A 24840-nucleotide genomic window follows, 5' to 3' on the forward strand; every position below is an offset into this window, starting at 1 on the left:
TGTGTCCTTACTGATTATGTACTCGGTAACATTAATTGAGTTTGAAGTTTTATTGTTTTTAAATTCAAGTTCTTATTTAAGAAATTTATGGTAGATAATCAAGTATTTTACATATATATAAATATATATTTAAGAAATTATGAATAAAGTCAACGTTGGTCAACGACCGATGCGTCCCCGACGCGTCCCCCGACTCGACCGACGCGTCCTTTTTAAGTATCGACCGATGCGTCCCCGACTCGCGACTTTTACAACCTTGGTTAAGGGTAATCAATAATTACTTTACTAGTTACTAATTTAATAATGATAAGTAAATAAAATGATAATAGAAAATTTAAAAATGTAAAAAAGATTTGGGAGGGAAATTTGAAAGGATTGATGTAAAAAACGGGATAAAGACATGGTGGGTGGTGGGCCCCATTGTACCATAAGTGGACCTTCTTTCTCTTGTTAAATTACGGAGTATTATTTTATTAAATCCCCTAAGCAGACTAGCCGTCAGTTCTCTGATGCTCCGTTACATTCGTCCGTGGGCATCAAAAATTGCCATATAGGCAAACTAACACCTCGTTAGAACTGGTATTAATAGTCATTTCAATTTTTTTTTCTTTGATATAAACAAAGTTTTACCTTTTTCTCTTCCAAAAAATGCTTACCTTTTTTTTTTTCTTGTTAACTTTACTATATAATAAAGGAACAACGATAGTGTATCGTATCAAGGTTTATGTCTTTTTTAGGTAGCTATGCCATTTTTTATTTTTTATTACTTCATCTTATACATGATCTGTTAGGCTTTTTTAATTAGGCTTTTTTAATTGTGAAATTACGGTCTGTCTTTTCCTTTTGCATCTTCATTATTGCCTATCAACGCGAGCTGATCATAACTTGTTATTACTAAAATGAGCATGTCAACAAATATCTAGAATAAGTTTTGTATTCTGGGTTCTTGATAGTTGGTAGAAACTTTTCAGGCCATTATACAATAACCTAAAAAGGAAGAAATTTTAGAAATTAACCAAAGTAACAATCTTTAGTAAATGAGTTCCCTTTTAGCACAAATAATGACGAATCTTTAATTATTGGTCTTGAGAAGATTAGTTAAAGTGGATTCTTGAGCTCAAGAGTGGGAGACAAAAAGTGCGTCTCATAACAAGAATGTGTTAAATAGTTTAAATAAAGTTTGCATTTTATACATAAATAAACTTTATTCAAATTGGAATGATATTGATTGATCTTATAATAAAAAATATGTAAAGTTGTTTAACGGAATGTACGTTTGTTCTTCCACTTTTAACTCATTGTGGTTAATTATTGTCTTTGTTATTGTTGTTTTAAAGCCCCACCATTACCGTAGAAGTTATGGACACATGTTATTAAAATATTTACAACAAATCAGGGTTATTATATCATAATATCTTTTGGTTAATGAGCAGGTTTTATCTTGTGACATGTGATAAGCGTCAAAGGGCTGTTTTCTCACAATCATGCCATTTTTGTTTCAATGTTTTCTTCATTGAAGTCACAGTAGCAGTGATCACAACACTATACGCCAAAAGGTTGGTTTTTAAGTGTTTCAACACGAGCTCGTTAACTATTCGTTATGGCTAAAGTTGTACAAACCTTCAGCGAATACTTTTTAAATAGCGAATACTTTATATCCGAACTTAATTTTCGTTCAAACGAGCAGACTTATTGAGCTCAGTTACATATATGAGTCGAAACGAGAAACGTATATTTAAGAGCTCAACTAAAAAAAGTACTCTGGTACTTAATTAGTTAATTACGCCCATTGTGCTAAAATATCAGGGTTGGACACACATTGAGCTTGCTTAGTCACTTATCAGCAACATTAAATGGCCATTTTCGATAAGAATAATTACAAAATCAAATCAAATATTTCTGCACCTCTAATTGACATCTTATAAATATTGTATAAAGGGAAACGATTAATCAAGAAAAAGTAGTATATATATACAGTCTATCAAATTATCTCATGTGGCGGAATCACTCGTCCTGGGCCTCTGGCTACCAGGTCTGATAGCAGTGACAAGAATTCGGTTTTCTATTTTACACAAATTCCTCTAAGTGAGTTTCAGGAACAAAAATTTATCAAGGAAAATAATGCTGGGTTGATAGTAATATATGAAGTATTATAATTATAACTATAATTTATACCTCACCAATGAACCACAATCATAACTTTTCAGTATTAATCTTGTGAAGATTTTTAATAGCATGTTTAATCTTAAGGGCAGCCCTAACAACGTCACCCCTTGTAATAAGTCCTACCTGTAAGAAATTATTATAAACAGGAGGCTCTTTAGATACTCATCTGATATGTATTTGTTAATAATGAAATAATAATGAGCAAGAAGAGAAAGGATCCTCACCAGCTTGCCATCAACATCAACTACCGGCAACCGACGATATTTCGTTTCAAGCAACAACCTAACATGAAAAATATGTAATGAGTAAAGAATATCCCAGCTTTAAGAATCATTTTTTTACCGGTCTACTAATCTACTAATACCACTAATCCTGAAATCTAACATGATGGTCCCAGATTAAAGTTTAGTTAACAATCATGAGTTTTTTTTATCATGTTTTTGCTAAAGACAGCCTGGTTAACACGCTTTAAAGTATTGTACAACTCGATAACCGCTATTTAAAAAGCACTGATTAATAGATAACCGCCATATACAATTATTTAATGCACGTTAATGACAACCCTAAGGGATCTCGTTAGCAGAATTCTTCTAATATATGTGTAAGAGAAGCCTACTTAAGGTTAGCGGTTTCAATACCTTACAGCTTCCCCAAGGTTAGTGGTTTCATGAACAACAAGAGGAGCAGGTGTCATTAAATCCCCCACAACTTTTCCATCGGTTTTACCAAGTAGTTTCTGTATCTCATTGAACGTCTGCAGTACGAGGACATGCATGAAATGTGAGTTATAGCTCAAAAGATGACTGAGTGAAAAAATTTAGGAAATTTTTGACGTACTTTCCAAGAACTATTAACATCAGGGAATAGAACTGTGTCGCCTTGATTAGCACCTGAAAACCAAGGAGAGTAATATAATAATTATATTATAATCCATCGACAAACTATGAGAAGAAAAAAAAGGTGTAATCTACAATCAAAATCTTCATAAACTTCAAAGAAAGTGCATGATTTCATATGTATGAACAAGATTTACCAAATACATAGTTCCATTTTAAAAGAAATTGAGCACGTAATCCTTTTTCAGTTAATAGTAGAATTGTTAGAATACAATCCACGAAGTTTAACTAAGGGTCAAGGAACAATGATATAGTACCTGAAATTGAATCAAGTGCTAGCAAGTCATAGTCTGAAACAACACCAACCTGGATACATTCACAAAGAGACTATACTGATAAAGTGTATTATAGTACAACGAATGCATATAATAGAGAGCAACTTATTCCACTACAAACCCTATTGTTTAAAACCAAGCTACATTAAGATAACTAGACCGAAAGAAGAACATACCAAATTCCAATCAGTATCAACCACTGGAAAACCTGTAATTCTTTTATCCACAAGAGTCTCTAGTGCTGTTAATATAGGGCGGAATAATGAGTTACGATATCTGATCCGTTAATTTAGCACAACAAAACTCATACATACCCTTGTCAACTGGTGTTGATGTTTCTACCACAAGTAAGTCCTCTTTTCTTGTCATAAACTCAGCAACTGTGTATATTCCATCACCTGGCTGCAAATTTTCATACCAAAATCAGGTAAAGATTGACCAGATGGGACATGTACAACAAGTTAACTACTGAAACCGCCTAAACATGCTCGAAAAAGGTTATGATTTCAATCCATCTTCCTTAGACTCTAATGATCCTCAATTGACACATACAAACGCATATAGGACCTTAAATTTGTCAATTTTTGGCTCTCTGCACGCAAGGTGGAGGTTCTTACTTAGCTTTCTAGTGCACCATATTCATAAAAAAGTGTAAGAAGCTAATTGTAGCGAACAAGCAGAGCAGAGGCTAGAAGCTGTTTTTTAACTATAAATTTATATAAAGAGAAACTCTTTAGGAAGACGCTAGAAGAGACATTACAACATACAGCGGCTAGAAACTGTTACTTGAACTCGAGTAAGAAAAAAGTTACCAGATACAAAGTGTTCCAAATATTAGGAAAGAAGTAACAATCACAATCAAAGCCACTGAGGACTAGACCAAACTCAGCCGAAGGAGAGGCAACTATATTTTTATCTGGTGCAACTCGGGCTACTTGTGAAGTTACAACCAGTGCTACAGAGTACAGCCCACTTAAGTGAATCATCTTAATTATTCTTCCATATTAAATAAATCTCCACATAATTCTATCCAATCTCACTCATCTCTTTTTTATTCACTTGGCAAGGTATATAGTATTCTAATACCAATATTTAAATTTCTAAATATAGCATCATACAAACATAAACCAGCTCTCTTACTAGCTACTTATAACTACTCTTCTAGTCATCTTACAAGATCAATAACTTCAAACTTGTGTCATTAAAAATACAACTCATAAGCTTAATCACAATTGCTCTCGAAATGTCTAAATTACTTAATGTGATCATTCACCATTAAAATTGATACCTACACGTATACCTTTCATTTCTATATCAGATCTGAAAAGGTAAAGCTGATCACAAAGTCAAAACACCGCAATTATACATTATACATGTATACAAAAACTAAATACAACAAACAGAATCAGTAACAAATACACTAAAACATGATTAAAATTGATCTCTTACAGCTGTGGAATTAGTAGTATCAGCAGCGACGGAATGAAGAACTGGCAAACGGTTATAATCGCGATCGGAGAACCGTAGGAGCGAAATAGTTCTCCGGAGAGAAAAACTGGTGTGTGAAGATGTAGACGGTAAACGGCGATGTTGTGCGGCGAAAACGTTACCGGAAATACAGGTTGCCGGTAGCATGATCGTGTTCATTTTGAAATTCAGAGAGTAAGTTGCGTGCGTATGTATGTGTGTATGTATATTTGTATGAAGAGGAAAGTCACATTTTGTGTATGTGCAAGTGCGAATAATGAAAGTAGTTGAACGGAGAATCGTGAAAAAGGTGAACTCGAACACCGAATCGAAAGCGAATTAATCGAGTCGGTGGTAATTCAAACCCAAATTGTTTACTTTTACGGTTGAATCACCGCTTTTTCATTTTGTCAAGTTTGACTTTTCTATTTTGAGATTGATTGATCATAGAGAACTACAAATTAGTTTAGTTTAACGATTCCGCTGATCATCATTTTCTTAAGACAAAATTAAGCTGATAGTCATGGTTTTTTTACCATTTTTCACGGATTGTAAAAATCAGTTTGTACCAAAATTCCTCTAAAAAGTTGAGTTGTCAATTTAATTGTACCAAACTTTGAGTAAGACCATGCAATTGGAGAACGTTTTGACTCTTGCTAAACATTGTAAACTTTTATTTACTTTTGTCTATAAACCTTCAAGTCAACTAAAACTTCAATTAATACTTAAATCTACTGTTAAATACTTATCTACTGCTAATTAGTTTTCGTCTAAAAGTTCATAGTTATAACATGATCATAATTTGTCATCCAATTTGCAGTTAAAGCCTCTTTTATCTATCCATCAGTTCGGTAAGCCTCTTATAAAGCCTTCAATTTAAATCATGTTTTATTATGTATATAATAATTACTTAAATCAACAAGTAACGGATATTGAAAAGGAATAAGAATGATAACAATGGCGAACTAGTGAAAAACTAATATATTAAATAAATGAAATTGTACTAGATTTATTCACTAACCGAAATTATAATCGGAGAAGCACGGATATATTAAGGACGTTGATGGCGGGGTACGGTGGTCGTTGGCCGGCCGAAATGATGGGGCACGGTGGCGGGGTACGGTGTTGGTTGAGGCGAAAGAGGTGAACATATGAGGCGATAGGTAAAAAACGGTGTGGTGTTTGAGGCGAAATATGTGAACAGATGAGGCGATAGGCGGTGTAGTGTTTTTACATGTTGGGTTTTTTTTTTTTTTTTTTTTTTACCATTTTACCTAATTCGCCTAAGAAACTTGAGTTAGGCGAAATCTGAAAGAACACGTGTCAAGTTTTGAATGGTTTAAACATTACGCCTAATTCGCCTAAACACCATTTCGCCTAATTCGCCTAAAAAGTTAGGTTACGCGAAATCTTTTGCAAATTTGAAACGATAAAACTAGGCGGAAGTTTATTGAAGACTTGGTAGGTTTTGATTGGATAAAAAGAGTTTCGCCTAACTCGCCTAGACATTAGGTGAAACTCATGCTTATAGTTGAAAAAAGTGGTCTGACAATGTTCGTATTTGAGAGAAAAGTTCAAATTTGCTTATTTGAGTAAATTTCTCTTTTTTAATCTTGATATTCCATATAGGTTGCACTAATTGCACAGACAGTCCAAATCATTACCATCGTATTTTTTTTCCATTTAAACATAGTCATGTGCAAGACATGTGAGGGTAAAATCTTCATTTCATAATTTTTCTTTTTTTCTTCAACTTGCACTTGCCTATACTTTAACGGAAAAGATTAACGACATTAGTGATTTGGACTATCCGTAAAACTAGCGCAAATTACAGGGACTATCTAGATCCGTGAAATATATTACAAACCGCAAATATATTACAAACTGCATGGACTATCCGCTAAGTTTTTTTTCTTCACGATTAACTTCTAATGAATAGTTCAATTCTATAATCAGACGCAGTTGACGAGTTTCATTATAAATATTTTCAAGTTATTCTGAAATCGCAAATAATTTTATATTATAAGTTTAATTTATATATTGATATATACGTATTTTATAATTATAACTGAATCATAGTATCTGTTTACTGTATTATATCATTTTTTTAAGCTAGTGAAACTTGAATGTGATAAATGATGAAAAATTTTAATACACTAACCAAAAGAAGTTGTCTTCTGATGAACTGATGATTTAACAATTTTATTGTGTTTGTTGATATAATGTTTATGTAATTACAAATTTTAATTTACATCATAAAACCATTTTTACAGATTTCCACTTCATCTCCTTTTGTTTTAACAAAAGATATATGGTGGTTTTAGATATATTCAACACCAATGATGTGACTAAAAACAAGTGCAGAAGATGACTTAATATAATTATAATAACCCTCTTTACATGAACCCACAAAATGCAACACATCAAAGGTTTGTGTAACTTTATACACTTTTCCTAATATCCCACAAACCATATTAACAGATCTACCAAAAATAATACTACTAGAAATGAGAAATATTTATATTTAATATAGGTTACTCGTTACCAGAACCCTTTGTTATTCTTCACCAGAACGACTTTACTCACTCTTCTACTGGAATATTGTGCCTATGTCTCAATCCTAGATCAGCATCACCTTCATCATCTCTCATCAATGCAACTCCCACAAAACCCGAAGTCTCTACTATGGGACCCACATCTGGTTTGTCTTCCCCAAAATTATGAAGTCGGCGACCAATCAGATACCGGTCGTCTCTTATTGAGTTGTGAAGGTTGGTGAACCAGACATGGAACCGCTTTGCGCAAAAGCATAACAAACTGAAACCAAGGCACCCAAGCCATGCAAATCTGTAAACAGCTGAGTTGATGACGAGTGGATACCCAAATGCAGGAAATACCCCTCTAGATAATACGTAAGGAATGCATAAAGCGGTTAGAAGTTTCATGATGACGGGGACCACAATCTCACGTAGAACCCAAAAGCCTAGAAGCCTAGAGAAACCATCATCCCTCACCTGCTCAAACTTTACTCGCCAGCTGTCGTCAACTAAAGGCAACACGTGTTCCATCATTACCTGTTTTGGAAAGCAAATGGAGAACTAGGTCAAGAAATGTGAGAATTGAACACATATAGGGACTTTCCTAATGATACTCATTACTCACCAGCCGAGTCCATATTTTGAGAAAGACAAGTCCAAGAGCCCAATCCTGATACAATAAGAAAACCGGGCTTTCATCCACAGGGACCCGCATTGGTACAATTACCAGAAGCTCAAAGAGTAAACCAATCAACACTGGGATCATGAACATCTGAAAAATATAGTAGTATTAAATAAGTGACGAGAGAAAACCCTAATGAAGAAAAACAGCTAAGAGATACTGTGGACTTACCCATATAGACAACAATACGGAACTTTTTGCAACAATAGAGCACCATTTCCAGATTTGACCAAATAAAACTGTAGCTCTCCTTGTTTTGATCTGATCAATGGAATATCGTACACCAGCCAACACAGTCCATATGGCATAACTTCCAATAATGAATGCATACAGGTCTAGAAAAAAATAGTAATTGCAGGGTCAGAAACTAGTTTTCAATTTATGAAACGAAACAAGACAAGACTTGTTCATTTGCAGATGATTTCACGAACTTCTTTTGAAAGAAGCTTCTGGATGGTAGCTTCTAATTGTCATTGATTTGTGGGTTTTCTTTAATTACGAGAAAGAATTTGCAAACAATTATCTTGAAAAAATGAAAGCTTTATCCGTATCCAAAATGATACAAATTGATCACACAAAGTCTTTAGAAAAGATTATTATACGTGTTCTACATAAGTAACATTGGAGCATCAGAATTAGGATAAGAGTAAATTTTAGTAGAACATAAATAATACAGCATACGAGCTTCTACTGCATTGAACAAATGATGACAGTGCCACTTCTAGTACTTACCATTGCATGTTATGCCATGAGTTATAGGAAGAAGGGGGAAGGAATTGAACATTACTCGTCCAAGGAATATGGGAACCACAACTATAGCAGAATTGAAGATTAACAGTGTCATCCATGCTGCCAGCAAAAGCATCACGATAGACAGTACAAATCCATACCTCCTGATCGATATGAAATAGATATATCAGATGCAATACATGTCTAACCTCCAGTTTTAAATGAAAACTTAGCTCTGGAAGAAAATTAATGAACATGCAATTCATGCTTTTGTATAATATTGTTGTGATATGTTAGTACAACTTACTCTGAATCAGATTGTTCATCGCCATCAACTTCTTCTGCAAGATTAACACCAGTTGTCGTCTGTCTGGCTCCGTTTAAATCTTCGGGAGCCAAATATCCAACCGCGGCTCTATCATGATCACCCATTTGACCATGTCTTACAAGATCTCCATTCTCGTGATCTTGTCCAGCATCATCTTCAGGTCTGGGCAACAAAAAATCTGTTAAACCCAGTGCCCAGCCAAGTGCGGTAAACCAGTAGCGCATAAGTGTTTTGATCGTTTTCTTCAACTTAAAGTGCTCAACGGCAAATGGGATGCAAATTTGAAAGAGAAGCATGTTAGCAGGAATCTCAGTAAATGGATCCGATACTCTGCAAAGATAGATGATGCATGAGACTGTAAGCAAATATACAAACACTAGTAGAAACTGAAATAAAAATAGTTGATGAATTACGTTATATCAAGAGGGAAAACAGATGGAGCCATTCGCATGGCAAGCTTAACTGGCAGAAATACAAGCAATACAATTAAACTGCCATAAACAGTAACCGACAACAAAACCCTCCGGGCATGCTTGTGCACAGGATCATCGATCAGATCTCGGAAGGGATTGTAATTAGGATCGGCTGGATCTCGCAGAAAATATAGAACTCCATTACGCAAAACCTGCCAAATTCATAAGAGATGTATTTATTTCCTATAACAGAAGAGCAAATCGGAAGATCAGACATAGAGGTGGCAAGATGGGCAGACAGGCTAACTGATACAAGTGTTTTTTGTCCATTTTTTAAAACATATACTTGACTTGTTGCACCATCACTAAGAGCTCAGTTGTTGGGTCCTGACTTCATATGAGGTATCGGGTTCAAATCTTGTGGTGACCAGGGAAGGGATTAAAAACAGTCATGAATTTATCTTATTAGACCGCGTACACCCGAGTAAAAAACTCGCCTCCTGAGTAACCCGAACAGGGAAAACCTTATCACTTTTTTATACTTGACTTGTTAATTATGACTAGAAAACAATCTAATTAGACTAGTACTCTATATCTTTATGAATAAAGACTATGAGGTTATTTCATATATACTTTAAATTTAGACTCTAGTACTTTCAACATGTTACTAACCCATCCAACCTTTAGTTATATTTTATGTTGGCATAATTTGACCTGTTTGAGGCGAAAGACAAATCGACCCGTTTATAAGTAGACGGGTCGAAATCGCCACATATAGTCAAACATGATGTAGTTAAATGTTATCAGGCATACCCCACGCAGAAGGCTGACGAATATCGATATTTGTAACATGTAGACAATCCCTACAACCCAATGAATTAATGAGCTTGCTAATGAAGAAGAGGAAAAGAACTCAATTCGTTGAGTCATCGACTTTCCGAACATTCTGATTGTACAAACATCTAGCCACCATCCACACATAAGAGGAAAAAGCCCCAACTCAATGACCAAAAGGAAGGAAACCTTTATCATAGTCATCAGATGTCTCATTGCTGCCATGCACCGCCTAAAGAGTGAAGGAATTGTCTCAGCAATAGAAGCTATACCATAAAACCTTCCGTTAGTCAAAGGCTGTCCTTTAGTGTACCGAATCACAGCAATAGATCCAAGGTAGAAGATGACAAGTGAGAAAAGGAAAATGTAACCAACAGCAAGAATTGTGATATCTGACAACTGTGATGCCCCGTGAGTCGCCCCTTTCAAAATATCAGTTGAAACTTGAGATGTGACATTGTTAGCGGACTCAACAAGTCCAGTAGAGTTCACCTTTAACATTTCTGCGGTGTGGCTAAGAATGTTTTTATCAGGGTTGCTATCAGATGTCAAATCTGTAACCACAGTCAGTGCATTCTTTAATGTAATATTGGCCAAGGCAAGCGCTTGCTCGATAAGCAGAACACCATTTGACAACACGGGAGAGGTGCTGGATGATAAGAACCATGACAAATGATAGAGTATAAATCGTCCTAGGTGAAAAGGCACGAGGATTACAACCCCAAGAAATATCATATTGCTGGCAAGAACCTATTAGTAGTAGAATGCTTAAAAAGTTAGTATGAAAGACAACAATTGCAGAAAGCAAAGGAAATGATATTAAAAATTCAAGAAATGTGATGGAATATAGCAACAGCAATTAAGAAATTGGACTCACAGTAAATGCATTTTCCACCAAATGGAAAACAGGGCCCTGCATGCCAACTAGCTCATCAAAAGGAACATCCTCTGCACCATCCCCATCATCTAAACCATCAAATATTTGTTCCACGTGCACCTCAAGGCGAGCTACTTGCATCTCCCATCTGGCCCCAACAATCCCTTGGGCCCCACCAGCATCTTCAGCATTGCCCTCGCCAAAGAGATTTCTATTGGCTTGATCAGGTTGTCTTCTAGCAACACGGGCACCAATTCTATCTCCATCTTCTCTATCACCTTCCTGCCCGTTAATTTCTCGCAAATGTCTAATATAATCCCGCAAAGATGTAGCCCCAAGAAAAATAAACACTATACTTGCAGAGAGCAAGAACCCATGAAGGCAGTCAGTAAGAATAATTTTAGTGGAAATATGACTCAAAAACAGTCCCTGGGCTTCACCATAATTCCTAACAAATGATAAGCGCCATATCCAGAAAGTAATAAATGGTATGATCAAAAACCATACAGAAAGCACAAAACTAAGCCGCAGAAAGAACTTCAACACATGATACGATTTCATTGCCATCCCAACCACAAACTCTTGAAAAGGAAGCCTTGTAGGTGCATTCTCAGCATACACAGGGGAGAATGAGAATGGGTGCTTGCAGACCTGAAACAAGTTAAGATAACTTCTGTAAAAGCACATAAAAAGGAGCCAATACATTCCACTCACAAAACTATAATAAGCATGTATGAACGAAGATGATAGATTGTTCGTATAAAAGTTCATGGTACACATTCTCAAGTGCAACCAACTAACCAAGAGCAGAGTGACTGCATGATAACTCAGTAGTCAATCTTCCACCATTGTTCCATTTGTGTATTTAACTTGCGTGCCATCCATAAATATATGCCCCAACATATAACAAACAATAACACTTCCCCAATTATCGGCAATTTATCAAGTTTGAAAGATCAGCTATTAAATCATATGAATACTTATAAAGTAATGAGCTTAACAATTTTGTCAAAAACTGAAGCTCCTCTCAGATTGCAGAGAATATGATATGATCATAACTTGAATGTTGGATACCTTTCCGTTTGAATCTATTCTACAACAACGGATATTATATCTGCTACTAATAAGTAATACCAGATATAATCAAAAATTAAGTTTCTCATGACTCGCAATGCTTCAAATAGCTAGTTATAAGCTACAGCTACCTACCTATAAAAAGTATACAGTTCCTAATTAGCCCTAAAAATGATGATTGCTTCAATACTACGCTATCCTACTATAACTTCAACATCAGCTCCAATTAAACTAAAACCACAATTAATCAAATAAATTGCTAAACAAACATTTATTCCGCATATAAACAATTAAAATAAAGAAGATCGAACCTCACAGTGGCGAGCGTTGCTATGATTTAGCCACTGAAGAAGGCAATCCTGATGCACAAATTTAATACTACCGCTACAAGCACAAGGATACCGAAGAGGATTATCATCGTCTCCAGGATTCCGACAGATCCTACAAACATCCTCATCATCATCATCGTCATCAACATAATAATTCCGATTTACACTCTCTGGTGCGGTTTCTCCGATTCCGTCGTGTGCAGCTAGCATCGCAGGAGCGATCTCCATGTCTAATTATTATGATTATTATTAAGATAGTATGTACGTATGTTTAATTTTATATGAATATGTATATTGTATAAATTTGATGTTAGGGTTTTGAGGTGTGTTTTTTGTGTGCCCTAACTTAGATATTTGTGAATCTAGAAAGCGCCATTTTTTGGTTGAGATTAAAGAAAGGTTCGTTGGGAGTTTCAATGGAAGTTGACAACGAAGATCGGACGCGAAAGTGTGTGCTGGTTGTCTTTATTTGTTTTACATTTGCCCCCCTTATCTTTTCTTTATTTACGGTCCTGTCCTATTTCGATCCGCGAGTCCAGGTTGGTTTGAGCTTTGACCATGGTGCATTAGTGCCCTACAGTTTTGTCACCACTTTCATTACTTTTGTTTTTATATTTTTTTTCTTTTTTCTATTGACCTACATGAAAGGAAAACACATGCATAGATAGTGGTCTAATGACAAGGCTGACGATTGGAGTTCGGGACAGAGCCGTATGACGGGGAAGTCTTGCGTATAGTTCCTGAGCATTTCGTCTCAAAGGTTATAAAATATGGTGCAGGAACCAGAAGAATGAGTGGGATAATCAAGCTGCAATAAATCCTTACACCGGTGCTTAACTTTATTGATAATAGATGAAGAAGACATAGCAACTGAATCATGAACATATGCATTTATAGCAAGCCAAATCTCCCAGCAACTAGAGAAGATAAAACTACCCAAAAAATCCCGTATTTCGACCGAAAAATCTAACAGCGACATTACTGCGGAGATTCTTAGCAAAAAAATGAGACATTCCAGGGCCTCGGAGAGTGCTTTGTCGTGCTAAGTCACTGACCTTATGATTCAAGCACGGCTCACTTTCCATATCACCTCCGTCTACAAGGTGAACAACTTAGCTTACAACATGCGTTCGCCATCCCTGAAATAAGGGATTGTTTGATCTGGAAGCTCGGGCAGGAGTAGGACATTTCATACAATTCCGATTCGCTAGCCTCTCCATTTTTTCATTGGAGTGAATTCTAAGGTTCCTTATTCCAGTTGTAATTTCATGTACCGAAATGGGAGGAGTTATTGAATGGACTAGGTTTTGTTGGAAAGGTTATGGGTTTAGTCCTTTCAGGATGGGTCTGCGCGCATGGGCTCTTTTGATCAGGAGCGGGTGGTCAACTTAAGTCGGTAATGGCGCCTCTAATCACTACGATGAGCACGTCTCTCTTTTAGTAGACTCGGCTATGAATATTATGGAAAAATGAATGCCGGGTTCTGTCTTTCACAGCTAACCCTATTTTGTTAATGTCGAGACTTGAATAAATTTGCGTTATTTTATTTTATACTACGTAATTTGAATATGATATTTAAATTATGGTTAATTGATAGATATTAATTAAATAGGTGAATTAATAAGTTATGTGTTTAATTTATTGAGTGGCTAGATTAATTCGTTTTGTAATAAGGGTTCGTTCATGAAACGTATCTTTTTATTTGAAGGCTAAGAACGCCTAACGTGACGATTGTGTTTCAGACTACGGATATAATATGTGTGGGTTGTGGTTGTGTGCAGGCGGTTGCCTCCAGATATCTATCCATCTTGTCCCATTTTTTTTCTACTTTTGGAAAGAAAAGAAAACAACCGCACCCTTTTTGCTTCAACCCTAAATCTTTGCTTCACTTGATCATCAACTAGCTAGGAATCGATTGGCTTTCATATCCTTGTGATTTACAACATCCGAAACCAGATATATATGTCTGATTTGTAGAGATTTAAGCATGAGTTTTTGTGGGTTTTTGATAAAATATATTTATGAGCTTGAGTCTTCATGATTGTTATTTGTTGTTCGAAATTGATGTTAAATATAGCTTATACATATGTAAGTTGTTTAAAAGAAGAACAAGATCAACAGGTAGCTGAAGCAGTTGACGAACAAAAAAGCGCAAATATAAAATTAGAGGAGAAATTTACAGAAGCAAGTAAAAAACTGTTGAATTTGACGGTTGAAAATGCGCAGCTTGCTAATGATCTACTGATGAAAGAGGAACTTATCGAAGAGGTAAGTCATCAAATGTCAACCTACGATAGAGTTTAATGAGCTGATTAAAAGGCTATATTCTGCTGATAAGGAAAACGATATCTTGAAGTTTGAATATCGAAGAGGTAAGTCATTAAATGTCTAAAGAAACGAACACGATGTGCTGATGTGGTAAATAGACAGCACCAAGAAAATGTGAAACGTGCAGTGAAGTTAGATGCTGAATGTAAGAAACTACGGTTGTTGGTGAAAAAGCTGATCATAGGGTCTAATGATAAGCGAATGGTTTTCTTGATAAATCAGTTATGTGAAGTGGAAGAAGAAAACAAGATTTTAAGAGAAAATGTGCAAAAACGAGACGATGAAATTTGTGTTTTGCAGACGGAAATTGCTAAAATCACGTGTGATGAGACACATAGTAATGGTGTGAGTCCACGGATAATAATTGGAGACTCGGGTATGAGCCTTATGGACGATTTTGTTGAAATGGAGAAATTAGCAATAGTTTGTGCAGATGCAACAAATATTGATTCTGTAGGCAAAGAATTAGTCACGCTGGGAAAAGGTGACATCATCGATCCGTCTAATGATACCTGTGATTAGTTAGAGAGTGTTGTAAAGGCGTTTTTGGACGAAACACGCGTTTCAAAAAGAAATATCGATGAAGTGTTGAAAGAAATTAAAATAGCTTTACAGTGTCTGAATGATTTAGATACTGTTAACAGTTATATCACATGGAAATCACATGATACTGAGAAAAGCATTGTGAATTTGAAAACCGACTGAGGACCAACTTGAGAACCAGAAGCTGATCAATGAGAAACTTGGTCATAACGAGTTCAGATAAATGATGTAAGATAGAAGTCACTATTGTGAAGAACTAGAAGCAACATGTCTCGATCTACAACTCCAACTAGCGAGGTGACAATTTTTACCTTTATAGTTTTAGCAAATGTAACTATTTTTCTAACAATTTAATCTAACTACTTTTGAAAGATGTAACGTGCAGTGTGTCTGATAAAGATTCGGGACACGCAAATGCTGAGGACTGAGGAGGAACATAAAATGGTTGAAACGGTAAGCAACTTTTCAACATCCATGGAACAATGTTAATCACGTAATAAGTAGTGAGTAATGCAATCCAATTTGCAGCATACTTAAAAAGATAATGATGTTTACCATTAGATTATACATTTATCAAAATGCCCAACACATAGCTCCACACATAGTGTCACTGCAAAGAAAGTAACTTGTACCAAAAGTACAGCAAATTGATAGGTAATAATGATAACGAACAAATCAAGAATCGGATTGGAATGCCATCGGCGCCAATCTTTAGCAAGTGAATGCCTTCAGATTGGCTGAAGATTGGCACAGTAATCTATTAAATATCAAAATCATTTCAAGCTTGTAAACAAATTACAATTGGTTAGTAGTAATAAAGTCTAACATGTTACCGTACTACACAAAACAGCAACTTAGAATCAATCCAAAAATATTATGATCACATAAAATTCACTCACATTTAGATATGGAATCACATTCAGATATTCAAAAATCATCAACATTACCATAAACTAATTCATCAATCTCATAATCAAAACTTCAAGAACATAAACAGAATCTAATAATACTAATAATCATCATCAAAATAAAATTAAAATTAAAACATAAATTTCAACGATAAGATTTCTGAAACCTAGCACGTGCACCACGACCACCAAACTTCTTAGGCTCACATCTTCTAGGATCAGCAACAAGCAAAGTCCGATCATACCTTATCAAAATATCCTTTATCTCCTTTTTCTGTTCTTCATCAACAAATTTCTGGTAATACGCCACAAGTGCTTTTGAAATGCTCTGACGTATTGCATATATCTGAGAAGTGTGACCACCGCCTTTTACTCGAATCCTCATGTCAACGCCGGCAAACTTTGACCGTCCAAGGAGAAGAATCGGTTCATACGCTTTGTTTCGAAGGATTTCAGGCTGAAGGTGATCGATTGGAGCTCCGTTAACCTTGATTAGTCCACGGCCGGCCTTGCAGTGTGTTACGGCGACGGCGGTTTTCTTTCGGCCGAAACATTGAACGGAATTTTGTGACGCGGCTGCCATGGTTGCAAAATACAAAACCTAATTTTGTGATCTGAAAATGGGATAGGCGATGAGTTTCAGTTGGGGTTTATAAATTGTTATGGGTTATTAGGGATTATTATTGGGCTAATTACTATTTTGATGTGGCCCATTTATAATGACTGGATCATTTAAAATTGTGGTGTGATTGATAAGAAAGTGATCTCGAATTTTCAATATTCATTTGTACATCAACAAAAATATTTTATGATGATATACAATATAACAATTATAAAGTATGCTTGGTATTGTAAAGATAAATAGATCAGGCTGATTAATAAAAAGCTCTAAAAGTTCGTTTGGCTCACGAAACCCAATAGAATTCCGACAAAAATTAGAATTGAATTTAGACACGACGCTTTCGCTATTCCCTTCCCAACCCCGGCTAACTTTTTTTTACACAGAGTTGAAACTTAGCCAATGGACGAGTGGACCAGGGTGAAGCTTTAGTTTCATTGCCGGCCAAAGCTCCTATTCGACGATGACAAACGGTCTGTCAATAAATCCTCATTTTTCACCATCATACATCGCAGCTAAAAAGGAAGGACGAACGAATCCAAAAAGAAAGACATAATTACTCCCGTCGTCCTTGAACTTATACTTAAATCACATGCGTCGTCCTTGGAACTTTTTTTGAACTCACGACGTCACTAAACTATCTGGAAATCACTCCTGCCATCCTTCTGTTTGGTTGCCATTCAAAAGCACCGTTAAACTGCATCATGTGCATAGCACGTGTGGGTATTTCTGTCTTTTTCACCACCTCACCCATTAAATACCCCACCCACCCACAATTCGTCCCCATTCTCTCTCCCACCCAATTCAATTCCTTCCAAACCCTAAACTGGATCAAAAATGGTGACGAAGTTCTATCAAATTCGAGAGGATGATATGCATTATGATGTTAAGATGCTTTATGGTAAGTATTATTCCTTTTTTTTTTTTACATTAAACAGCTACTTATACCTAAATGTTATATGTACAGTGAATTTTAAACTAAATGTTATGGTTTGCAGAACATACTTCTACTCTTTTTTCTATTGAGTTGCATCACGGTGGTAAATTTACTGATACTCCTGGTAAGAAATACGTAGATGTCAAGATAACCTATATTGATGCCCTCGACATTGATTTCTTTTCCTATCATGAACTTGGTGAGATTATTCAGGATTTAGGTTACAATGGGCATGGTGTGATACTTTTCCACTTTTTAAAGCCTTATAGTGATCTTGATTATGGTTTAGAACCTTTGGGGTGTGATCAAGACATACTGAGATTAAGTAAGTATGCAATGGAGTTTAAGATTGTTAACATCTACAGTGAACATGGCATGAAACCCAAAGTAAACCCATTTAGGAGTCCTTCTGCTAGAATTCCTTTTAGGTTAGAAGAAATTGAAGATGAAGAATCTGCACCTATTAAGACCAAAAAATCAAAAGAAGTTGGTGCATTAATGCCAAAGAAGCTGCTTTTAAAGTACAATGTGAGTCAAGTATGTATCTAAAAACACCAAATCTGAAACATGGGTTGTAAGATCTCTTAAAGATGTTCATGATTGCTTGACATCAAGGTACATCAAACAGTGCACTTACAAAGTTCTAGCAGATAAGTTAATTTCTGAAATATCAGATAATCCAAAGATCCCAATCAGAGCTGTTAAATCTAGATGTGAAACTGAATTTGAAGTGAGGGTGCATAGTGTAACGACCCTGGTTTTTCCAACATTATTTTATTAATAATAATTATTATTAATAAGTGTGATTAAACGAATGTATGTTATTACATTTACTTGTTGCCATGATTAACCGTACTTGATTCTTTAATGCCCGAAACGTCTTTGTGACACCCGAAACTTACACGAATAATAATTTCAAGTATTATTTACATTCATGATTAATTTTATTAATCATTTTAATTAACTATGGTGATTAGTTAGTTACTTGGGCTTTAGTTGGAATAATTTGTAAATTACTTGAACTTGGGCTTGTTAAATGTTATGGACTCATGGTTATGGACTTATAGGCCCACTCTACCTCCCTTAATGGACTACTAGGAGCCCATATTATGCTAATGGCTAATTAATAATAAACATGGAATAAATAAATTAAGTGGAAGACAATTTCTTACAAGCATGCTAGCAATATTCCCTCATGCTCTTAGCTTTTCCCATTTCACACAAACACCACACTTCAATGCAAGAATAATGCATGTTGACCACTCCATGGATGGCCTAAAAACCGTCCACCATTGGGGTCTTGGAGGGTGGGATTGTTTTTAAATTTTGACTACATATTCTCTAGTATTATCTCACTTATACTTACACATACTTGCACACTTTCAATTGATCTCATTTTTCTCTCTACTTGGTAAGTAACAAGGCTTATTTACTCTTCTTTTTCTTCATCTAAAACAGCCCCCAACAATCATCTTCATCATCATTTCTTTTGTTGTTAAATTGTTACTTAATCTTGTTATAGCTTACTTACTTGTAGTTGTTTTAATTACTAGTTTCTTGTTGTTACATACTAATTACTAAGGAGCAAACTTTCTAGTTTGATTCTTCATTTATCTTGTGCTAACAAGAACATGCAAGAACAAAACTCTCTAGTTTATGTTCTACCTCTATTGTTATAAAAGATTGTAAGTTCGTGGTTGTAAAAATCATACATGCATTCATGTTAGTAAACTTGAAGTTTACTTTCTAAAGATCAAGACCTAGGCTTGAATCTTTAAAAGTATGAAACTCATGAACTTGTTACTTGTTTATTTAGTTTATCACTTTCATTTTTGCACTCAAATTACACTTTACTAGTTGATAATCAAAGTTTTGTAACCTATGGTTTCACTAAAGTAAAGATTCAAGGGATGGTAATTATGATTTAACTTAATGACTTTACTTAGACTTTTACTTGGGTTATGATGGTCAAGACTTGGTTAAAATGATGTAAACACATCCATGAGTTGTACACTTGAAGCCATATGCATCAAGGATGAGAACCATGATGAACATCAAGCACCAAAACCACCGGAACTCCCTTAAACTTACTGTTCTGTCCAAACTTTCTGATCAGCTGAACCCGTAACAGACCAGTAGGTCTGGGCTGATCTAACCTCTATTTTTGGATAGAACTTTTCGAGTAGATAACTTTTCATATAAGACTCGTCTTCATACGAGTTACGGTTTAGAGTCTATGGCCCTCCGAGCGTCACTAAGTCCATTTACTTTTCTAGTTTTCTGTTTCTGTTTTCTGTTTACTGTTTTCTGAGTCAGACCTAAACACCTGGGCTACTGTAACTGTGATATTCAGTTAGCTCTGTTCTAGTAGATAATTTTTCATTTAGGACTCGTCTTAATACGAGTTACGGTTTAGGATTTATGGCCCTCCGATCGTCACTAGGTCCTCTAACGTTGTGCAGAAAATTCTGACCTACTCGCACTTAAACCGTCGCCACGGTCAAACTAAGACGAGTTTGCTTCTGAGATTTTTACCACACTTAAGGAACTCATATACGGAGCCATGGCCACTGGTCTCACCTTATTTAAGTAGGTATAGATACCGTGGTGACTGACCGAAGTCAGCCTTCGTTTTAAAACTTCCTTTATGAACAAAACATACTTATACCTTTCGTTTGATGATGTTTGATGATGACCCTTATGACCTTATTTACATACTTATAAACCTTTTAAGACAAGCTACTGACTTAGTACTATTTGACTTAGGTTGAGGACTTTTGGACCGATTACTTGCACACTTTCCCGACTCTACATTACTACTATTTTACCGCTACTTATCATTGTGAGTTATAGCTTTCCCTTTTTACTTTAACTTATTTTGGGAACTGAGAATACATGCGGATTTTATGTTTTACATACTAGGCACGAGTACTTAAACTTATATATGTGTGGGTTATACAACGGCATAAACATTCCCTTTAGCTCGGTAACGTTTAATCATTGGTTTTTGAACCATGAACGCGAATCTTAGATATGGATCCATAGGGTGTGACATCCCCACTCGGGCTAGTCGCGCTAGCATTTAACGAGTGTTTAATACTTCGAGGTTATACGCACTTGCCAAGTGCACTTTCAGGGGGTACATAAACGTTAAGTTAGTTACCGGGTGCCCGCGGTTAAGCATATACTTTTACATACTTTTGAAACGCTCGTTGTAGCACCGAAATCTCGTGGCCTACTTACATTACTGTTATACTTAAACTATAGCTCACCAACCTTTGTGTTGACCTTTTTAAGCGTGTATTTCTCAGGTGCTTGAAGTCGCTTCCGCTATCATACTAGTCGTGCTGTAGAACCCGCTGCTTAGAGTTGTTATCGCATGTCTACTTATCTTGCATTCAAACTTATATACTTTTGGAACTATGTTATGTAACGACCTTTGTGGTCACGTACACTTATTTAATGCTTCTACTTAGTGAAGCTTACTTTTGGATTGTAAAACATTCGACGTTTGTTATGACGTCACTTTTATTAATGAATGCAAACTCTGTTTTGAAAACGCATATAGTACTTAACCTTGTAATGATCCTGTTGATGATGGTCCGTACGTGATGATTTAGTACGGGGCGTCACACATAGAATGAATGCTTTTAGGGCATTAAAGGAAGCACGCAAAAGGATTTTGAGAGATTATGTTGAGCAATATGCTGTTTTGAGAGATTATGTTGAAGAATTATTGAGATGCTATCCTATTCTACTTTTAAGCTGGAAGTTGAACCAGAAAAAAGGGGTTCAAACACAAGTCTGTTTAAAAGAATCTATATAAAAATCATTACAACCATCCATTTCATTCGTACATTCAACAAGCATTACATAGATATGGTTTCTTATGAACCAATACAACCAACCATAAAAATCACTTGAACCAGATAATAATTAGAATACACAAAATCAAAAAAAATATCATCTTCAACCATCTTGAAACTCTTTTTTCAGCTTCCAACAACTCTTCTAAATTATTAACTGTGGATCCAACCAAATAAAAAACATGCAATCAGAAAACTAAATACGAATTCCAAACAATTAGATTGTAGCATTAAACCTATTTTAAAACCATTAAAATTGAAAAAATTTGTTTACCTTCGTTGGACATGAATAATATCGCCTACCAGGATTTTTGTGAGTTCCTGAAACACGAATGACAGCTCTCTTGCCACAATTGCAGTATACCATTCTTGTTTACTCAATAATTGATAGCGTATGGGTTGTAAGTGAGGAATTAGGGTTTATGTTCGAATAAGAATTGGGGGTGGGAGAGAGAATGGGGACGAATTGTGGGTGGGTGGGGTATTTAATGGGTGAGGTGGTGAAAAAGACAGAAATACCCACACATGCTATGCACATGATGCAGGTTAACGGGGCTTTTGAACGGCAACCAAACAGAAGGATGACAGGAGTGATTTTCATATAGTTTAGTGACGTCGTGAGTTCAAAAAAAGTTCCAAGGACGACGCATGTGATTTGGATATAAGTTCAAGGACGACGGGAGTAATTATGTCAAAAAGAAACCATAAAAGCAGGCGATGAAGAAGAATCTTCAGAGAAGAAACCCTAAAATCAGACGGTGAACTAAATGATGGGAATAAACTAGTGATGCCAAAAGACGATAATACCCCTATAGGCTTGTGTAAAAATACATTTTTTAGACAAATGAACAGTATATGGCCATGCTGTAATGATATATATATATATATATATATATATATATATATATATATATATATATATATATATATATATATATATATATATATATATACATACATTACATAAAATTAGCAAAATATAGTTTTTTTCTCATTTTTGTTTTCTACTAATATTCACGTCTTTTCATATCAAGCCCATTTTTATCCTATATTCGTTAGTGAGGGCTGGTGACGAGTCGTCATCAAGTGGATAAATAAAGGAAAGTGATACTCATATACCAGTTTTTGATCCATACACACTTTTTATTATAAAACTTCAAAACTGGTGTATGAATATCACCTCCCTTTATTTATCTACGACCCATAACTGTTTCTTTATTTTGTTTATTTTATATTTTTATTTAATTTTATTATTTGTAAATGAAAATTTTTAAATCGAGTGGCCACCGAGTTGTCCAATGAAGCACACCGCCCGTGTTCAATCCATGGCTATGACAAATTGTTCAAAAACGAAGTGTGACTAGAGGGTGCGTATAATGCGCAATTCACCCGGTACCAGGTCTCGCGCTCGAGGGCCTTGATTACCCGAATTTTACCTACTATGAGGAGCCAATGTGCTCGTTCATAAGAGGGTTTCCTCCCTTACTAAAAAAAACATCCAAATCGACCTATATATCAGGAAATGCATCAGAACTAATCTATAGAAAAACTTTCTAGGCCAAAACTAAAATTTTACGGCAAGTTTAGTCAATCAAATAACCAAAAAAATAATACTTAAAAAACAAAACAAGACCCAAATTGAAACAACCAAAAAAAGGTGCAAGCCTTATACAAGGCATAATAATAGATGATAGATAACAAATAAAATTCACTATGTAACTGATAAAAGTCATCTCATCAACCATGATAATTAACCATATGACTCGTCATGGCCAAAATATGTTCTTATCCGACCCGACTACCAACCAAAGAACCCGCCTAAAAATTACGACGATTTAGAGCCAACCCATTGCATGATCTCGGTTGCAGCCTGCTTGTATACATCTTCATAAGGATAAGCCTCCACAAAATGATCACCAGCTTTTGCCTAATAAAAAATTGCAACATGAATACAAATCAATAAATGTAGTAAATATAGTAAGTTATGGGTCTATCATGAAAATATAATATACATACATATCAAGCATATTAAATATTAAATAAGTATGAAATATAAGGAAGCATTACTGACATAGGCATGAATCATCAACAAGCATTTCGATTGATCCGAACAAATCTGAACAGAAACAACCTCAATGTTGTACTTCTCCAACAAAACACAAATTCCGGTCTTTAAGCCAGGCTTTGAATAGGCACAAATGCTAAAATGAGCATGAGGGCCAAAAGTATTCAAAGTGACATTTGAAGAAGCCCATGTTTGGAAATTAGTTGGTGAGGAACACATTGGGAATGGAAACGAGGTCGAATCAGAAGGCGAGATCGGTCCATAGTGGCTCGTTGAGGAACCCTGATCGGCTAAAAATGATTCTCGGCTAGTGCTGAAGGCCGATGTTTGTGGTTGATTTGGGGAAGCAAGAGGTGTGTTTGATGATACACCATAGAGCCTTTCTAGCTTCTTATTTTCGAGCTGTTGAACTTTTTGTTCCAAAGTTTTGATAAAAGTTATAGCCTCATCAACTATTGTGGCCTTGTCTGCCTACAATAAGCAAGTATACAAAGTAAGATGTTAAATTTCTATACGTATCGATTGATTGAAAAATGGTTGAAAAGAGGTTCCGAGTGTTCTTGGTAGGCTCGGATTGACTTATTTTTATTTCAAATATACTATAAAAGGGTGTATTTATCTATTTATTTATTTTATTATTTGCAAACGGATCGAACTAATAGACATCCTTTTTCACCAAAGAGACATTAGCATATCAATATATTGTGGTGATCCTTTGATTAAGTAGTGAGATTAGACAATTACTATATATATATATATATATATATATATATATATATATATATATATATAGAGGATCCAGTGAGAATTTTTTAAGTGTGAAGTTTACTTGAAGTTTACTTTCTAAAGATCAAGACCTAGGCTTGAATCTTTAAAAGTATGAAACTCATGAACTTGTTACTTGTTTATTTAGTTTATCACTTTCATTCTTGCACTCAAATTACACTTTACTAGTTGATAATCAAAG

General features: G+C 35.4%; 3 protein-coding genes and 1 long non-coding RNA gene across 4 annotated transcripts; 1 reads left to right on the top strand and 3 right to left on the bottom strand.

Annotated features, from left to right (window-relative positions):
• Positions 1-1936: 1936 nt before the first annotated feature.
• LOC139890933 (CBS domain-containing protein CBSX1, chloroplastic-like) lies at positions 1937-5131 on the bottom strand. The gene is made up of 8 exons (XM_071873865.1): positions 4787-5131; positions 3652-3739; positions 3514-3578; positions 3320-3368; positions 3004-3056; positions 2805-2920; positions 2391-2448; positions 1937-2289 (listed from the first exon to the last, which is right to left on the bottom strand). The coding sequence occupies exons 1-8, from the start codon at positions 4982-4984 to the stop codon at positions 2194-2196; spliced, it is 723 nt and encodes a 240-aa protein (XP_071729966.1). The 5' UTR covers positions 4985-5131; the 3' UTR covers positions 1937-2193.
• Positions 5132-7163: 2032 nt separating this feature from the next.
• On the bottom strand, positions 7164-13015 carry LOC139894333 (probable E3 ubiquitin ligase SUD1). The gene is made up of 9 exons (XM_071877567.1): positions 12590-13015; positions 11205-11855; positions 10307-11077; positions 9494-9705; positions 9060-9410; positions 8756-8916; positions 8195-8358; positions 7967-8113; positions 7164-7878 (listed from the first exon to the last, which is right to left on the bottom strand). Exons 1-9 carry the CDS (start codon positions 12833-12835, stop codon positions 7387-7389), a joined length of 3195 nt encoding a protein of 1064 aa, XP_071733668.1. The 5' UTR covers positions 12836-13015; the 3' UTR covers positions 7164-7386.
• Positions 13016-14577: 1562 nt separating this feature from the next.
• Positions 14578-24538, top strand: LOC139894335 (uncharacterized). Its single transcript, XR_011774932.1, has 3 exons — positions 14578-15775; positions 15864-15931; positions 23933-24538. It is a non-coding gene; the product is annotated as an uncharacterized lncRNA (long non-coding RNA).
• On the bottom strand, positions 16364-17025 carry LOC139894334 (small ribosomal subunit protein uS9-like). Its single transcript, XM_071877568.1, has one exon. The coding sequence runs from the start codon at positions 16967-16969 to the stop codon at positions 16532-16534; it is 438 nt and encodes a 145-aa protein (XP_071733669.1). The 5' UTR covers positions 16970-17025; the 3' UTR covers positions 16364-16531.
• Positions 24539-24840: the final 302 nt, after the last annotated feature.

Source organism: Rutidosis leptorrhynchoides, chromosome 2 (assembly GCF_046630445.1).
Source record: "Rutidosis leptorrhynchoides isolate AG116_Rl617_1_P2 chromosome 2, CSIRO_AGI_Rlap_v1, whole genome shotgun sequence".
In the NCBI taxonomy this organism is placed as follows: domain Eukaryota; kingdom Viridiplantae; phylum Streptophyta; class Magnoliopsida; order Asterales; family Asteraceae; genus Rutidosis; species Rutidosis leptorrhynchoides.